General features: G+C 41.5%; 1 protein-coding gene across 1 annotated transcript in view; it reads left to right on the top strand.

Moving 5' to 3' along the window:
- The first annotated feature begins 3627 nt into the window (after nt 1-3627).
- DNAH8 (dynein axonemal heavy chain 8) overlaps nt 3628-5497 on the top strand; it is a 148548-nt gene continuing 146678 nt past the window's right edge. Inside the window, 2 exon segments of the mRNA XM_009283806.1 lie at nt 3628-3705; nt 4380-4514. Coding sequence (XP_009282081.1) covers nt 4494-4514 — 21 coding nt within the window. The 5' untranslated portion in view covers nt 3628-3705; nt 4380-4493.

The following is a 5497-nucleotide window of genomic DNA, read 5'->3' as shown; positions in this document are numbered from 1 at the left end:
CTCCGCTCCGCCCCGCTCCGGCCCCGGGGGGCGTCCCTGCAGCCAGGCCGCTGCTTGGCGGTGACGCCCGAGGAGTGCCGTGAAAGTGTCCGATCAGGTCGGGCGCTGCCCGCTCGTCCCTGTAAGCATGAACGGGAAGGAGCCCCCTGACTGTAGAGTTAATTAGCTGAAGCGTGGAATAAAACCGCGGATCCTCCGCGTTGACGCGACGATGCGTCCCCCTAGCTGCCGCTCGCGAGCACAGGGTACCACACAAACGCTAAAGCAGTCGTAGGTATCCAGCTCCAGTGGACTGGTGCTTTTTTCCTAAGTCCTTCCGACGGGCGGCATCTTCGGGCGCTTTGGAAACGGCCTTGCGCCTTCAGCCCTGTTTGCAAAGGCACCGGCGGTGCGCTCGTTTTGGTGCTGGGAGAAGGGGGTTTCTGCCTTTGCCCGCAGACGCTGGGAGAAGGTTTCAAATCTGAGACCCTTTGGAGTTACGCAGTGATGTTTTAGTATAAACAATTGTGTCAGGTCTAAAAGAGAAGAATAATCTTTCAAAAACTCGGCATGAAAAACAGGACTGAATACTCTGGAAAAAAATACACTTCTGGTAATTGAGAGAAAAGCACTTTTGCAGCGCAGCACTCTCACTGCGGTACTTAAGTAACTTCCACAGGTACGTTTAAAACCAACCCCTGAGCGAGGGAATTTACGGTACATCGCTGCGCAGAGCTCTTCGGTGCCCAACACGGCCTTTAAGACAGAACTACGGTTCAGCTTCTGGGGGTCGAATTTCGGCTGGGCCTGCGCTGGGCCGCAGCGACGCCCAGGCGCCGCGGGAGGGAGCCGAGAGCGGCGCCTCTGCCCCAGCACCGGCGGCTCCCCAGCGCGCGGCCGTTACGGATCCGTCCCCAAGCCAAACGGCGAACTCCATCACGACTCGCCGTCTCCCTCCGCCGCGCTGTATAGACCCAGCACCGAGGCAGGAGGGCTGGCGCGGAGGAATCTCCTCGCGGCAGGCGTTGGAACCGCTTGCTCTGCCTTGTGAGGGGGCAACCGCCGGCTTGTGCTGTCGCTGTGGCAGCTCCGCTCGCCCCGCGTTGCGAGGCATAGCACCAGCCAGGTCGGTGAGGCTCTTTGCCTGCATGTCTCTGCCAAAGCGCCGACTGAGGCACCTCAGCTTTCCAGAAGAGAGCCAGAAGTCGTTATCCCTCATGCTTTATGCTTGGGAATTCTCCACTTTTCCTTCCTTCCCTCCTTCCCCTCATCCTCCTACCTTTTAAGGCACGTGCAGACTCACTTTTCTTGCATGAACAGGTCCTGTAGGCAAGGTTTAGAGCACCCTGGAGGGGAGGAAAGAAAGTTTTAATATAAAAGCACATCAGCTGTTACAACTAGGATAGGTAGGCAGCTGGAGGTCGTGCTGTTTTTTGAAAAGTGTGAAAATCTCAGCTGAGCCACCAGACGTCTTGAGTATAGCTGTTTGGAGTCAGGGAGGATGCCAGTATACAATGTAGTCTTTGTTTTTAAGGAAAGCTGTGAGAACACCACCTCTCTCATCTTGAGCTTTAGGGAAAGGTATCAATTTCGCTGTCTAACTGCAAGAGAACCAGTTAAAAGGCAAGGAAATTAACATCCAACCTATTCCACCTGAAGGTCAAGTAGGAAAGCACCACTGCTAACCTTATAGATGACCAGCCCAGTCAGACAAACATGAAGGAAAAGGAAGGAATTAATTAATTTAGATTTTACATTTTTCTTTTTTTTTTTTGTGACTTTCCTAAGCTGTTTTTTCTTAGTATTTTTACTTTGAGAAAGAGACGAACATTTTCTATAACAGGTGATCGCATGCCAAAGTCCATAGAACAGTGGCCACTTTGCTAATCATGGGCAAAAATAAGGAGCTAGTAATGTAGCACCAGGTGTTGCCTTCCATGTCAGCCTTGCTTCTGATTTTCTATTTCCTGAATCAGGCAATATTGTCTAAGAGAGTATATAACACAGTTACACATGTGGTTGGCTGCCCTAAGGCTTTGTAAAAACTACTGCATAATCTTTGTAGTTGTTTTAATTCTTATAGTAATAGTACTCTGAATTCAGTAACAATTTCTGTGCTTTTATTTTTATCTGTTATCCTGGGTATGACCTTAATGACCTACCTTAACATTTGTTTTATAAAATATTTCTGCATTATAACATCCCTGTGAAACTGAACAAGCTGTTTTTAGAGGAAAAATTAGACACAAGATAAGGACTTGAGGTATAGCTCTACTGATGATTACAGTGCCTTAAAACTAGTTGCTCAATCCATGTGTAGATTTGAGGACACTGAATAAAATGTTTAATTTTATATATATATTTATGAGTGTTAAGATCTACCAAATGGGATTGATGGCAGCCAGCACGTGCAAGTGGATGAAGTGGATGAGTATGCCCCATAACAGGAAAACATGGAGTGAGAGGATTTAGATGCTTCTTTGTAGTCCTGAATTATGGGCTTGGGATTCACAAACCAAACCTTTCCTAGGCTTATGTGCTAGTGGAGTAGAAAGGGGAAGAAAATGGAAGGAGCCACCTTTGCATACCAGCCTACTGCTTAGCAGTCAGCCATAAATATACTTTGTTTTGGGCCATTTTAGAAATCCTCATCTAGGATGATTAACGTACTAGTCCTTGGCCACCAGGAGAGGGACTGAGAAATTCCTTTCTCCTGTTGAAGAACGGTATCCGTTCCCTATGAACTGCAGCGTTCCAGGGTTTAGGCACAGAATTAAGAGAAAGTCTGACTCCTTCATCATGCTGAAGATACCTGATGCTAAATTAATTTTTTTCCACTGAAAAAATACTGCCCAACACCCTCCATCTTGCATTACTTCTGCAAACACACATGTTAAGAATATCATGCATGGCAGGGCATTTGTATAAAAATCATGTGTAAGTGCTTATGTGAGCAATGCTTTAAGACCTGGTATGGAAGTGTATACAAGGCTTTTGGTAAGGTCAGTTGCTGAGTATATGTGTATATTTTGCAAACTAAAATTTAAACAAATTATATTCTAGACCATTTCTATTTCTCAGTAATCAGATATTCAGTTAAAGTATTAATATTTTTAAAAAAATGTTTTATATAGAAAGATGTGCAGTCCACAAAATATAAATGTATGATAAATTATTTTAAAAAAATCTTTCTGTAGTCATCTTCAGCTTGACATTTGTAACCTATCATAAAATGTATATACATATGTCTGTTATCTTAAGAACTTGAAGAGGACTTGATGAGACTATTAAATTTATATACATGGGAAGTCACTTTTGCGATGCTCTCATTTTTTGTGTTTTTATTCCCTACCTTGCTCTTCCTTCTGGTCTTCTTGAAAAGGTAGACTTGAAAAATCTGGATTGTTAATAAACACAGGTTTTTTTTCAGATTTCAGAATGGATGGGGTACGAAAGAATAATAAAGAAAGCTCAAACACTGGAGAAGACGCTGGGCCCGGTCTTGCTGCCACAAATAGTGCTGGGCCTAATCTCACTGCAGAGAGTTCCGTGCCTGCTCCTGTTACACCGGAAGATATTGTAGCCAGATCTATTCGCCATACTCGACAAATAGCAAGCTTTTCCTCTTCCCAAGAGTCTTTTTCTGTTGCAAGCCGAAGGTTGTCTAGGTTTTGCCGGGGCACTAGTGGAGTTTTGTCCTTGCAAGAAGTTTTGAAAGAAAAACAGGTTTAGTATTCAACCTTAGGTCTTGAAATAGATTTCTGGTTCTTTTCCTAGATGATTAAATTCAGTTTTTATTAATTATTTTTTTCTTTTTCTTTCTCTTTCTTTTTTTTCTCTTTCCTTTTTGTTTATACTCAGTTCTTTTATTAAATTATTCCTGGTAGAAAGTGAGTGAGTCTTTGTTTTTAATGTTTGCAGTATTTTAACATTTTACTTTAAAGCAATAGAAGAAGGAAGCAGGAGATGCTAACTGAATAATTTACACTGAAGCAAAGCTGTACCCAGCTTAGTTCCTGCAAATATTTACCCACTCTAGATACTTTAGTTTTAAATTGATTTGTGACCTTTCTGTATTAATATAACAAATTGAAATATTGATTGTGAAAAATAAAACCAGTTCATATGGCACACAAATATTTTAAAATCTAGCTGTAGTATATTTAATGTTTGCTTTTCCTTGACATATCCTCAGAGTTGACTTTACGTTTTATAATAATTCTTAATAGTTTGTTCTTCTGTTAGCCTCTGGAAATTTAGATATTTTTAAAGAGTAGGGCAGTTATGTAGTCTTATAATACAAGATGATACATTTCAGCATTAGTTGCCAGTTAAGTAGTAGGTCATTGTTGCGATCACTTTGTATATTTTTAGTTTGAAAGACATGTTTAATGTTTTAGGCTCGATACAAAGAAGCAAGAGAATATCGAAGAACAAAAGTTGATGCTTCATATAAATACGTATTTGAAGTTCTCAGTATCAGGCTAGGTTTAGACTTAACAACTGTGGAAGAAATGATTTTGGATGCCCCTTCGGTGAGTCTGTTCTGTATGTTTGTTGATTTCAATTTTTAATCAAAATAGGTAGCAGATTGCCCCTTTGATATGAAGTGTTATCCATCATTTAGATTGTTTCTGCCAGAAAATGTGATTAATAAGGCACACAACTCATCTAAAATGATACCTGACTAAACCATTCAGCTTAGTTTCCTGGCAGATTTGCAAATATTCACAGGGGTTTTGATTGTGGCTTTTTCATCTTTCTTACCTCAAGGAAAATGTAATTACTGCAGGTATTTTGACCCAAGGGATTCTTGTCACATCCACCAGTTCCAACAAGTTTCATCCATCTCAGCCTGCCATTATTATATTCTAAAGATAATAGTCTTTATTTGTTAAGCTAGTTCTCACTGAAATGCCAAAGATTCTGCAAAAATATGTGTAATTTCATAGGAACATTTTGAAAATTGGTTGTTATTTAGTAATAAAAGGGAAGATTAATCCTGCGCCATTTAATTAATGTAATTGCATTTGGAAAGACCCATTAAATAATTTCCAGTTTTGAGTGTTTTGTTTATTTTTGAATGTTTAAAAGATGGGATAAAGTGGGTTTGTAGAGTGAGTAGGTCCCAAACCTGTGGAACTTCTGAAAGCTCAGTCATTCTTTGTCTGTATTTAGTGTTGTGTCTTTCATAGTATTTCAAAGTGCTTGAACAAACAGGAGCAACCAGCTAAACTGTTCTTTTAGTAAAACTCAGGTATGGCTGTACGTGAAAGGATATGGCCCTTGCCTTCTCTGGTTGCATGATGGTATTTTTGTCTGTTAGAGAGATTTGACTTAGCATTCAAAACTCAGCCAGATACTATCTCCTTTGAGCAAACAAATCAATTGTTAGAACTTGCGTTTGCAGCCCAGAAGGCCAATCGTACCCTGGGCTGCATCAAAAGAAGCGTGGCCAGCAGGTCGAGGGAGGTGATTCCACCCCTCTACTCCGCTCTGGTGAGACCCCACCTGGAGT

This window comes from Aptenodytes forsteri, unplaced genomic scaffold (genome assembly GCF_000699145.1).
Source record: "Aptenodytes forsteri isolate BGI_AS27 unplaced genomic scaffold, ASM69914v1 Scaffold309, whole genome shotgun sequence".
NCBI classification, from domain to species: domain Eukaryota; kingdom Metazoa; phylum Chordata; class Aves; order Sphenisciformes; family Spheniscidae; genus Aptenodytes; species Aptenodytes forsteri.
The sequence above is the reverse complement of the archived record's forward strand: the minus strand, read 5'-3'. Positions and strand labels throughout refer to the sequence as shown.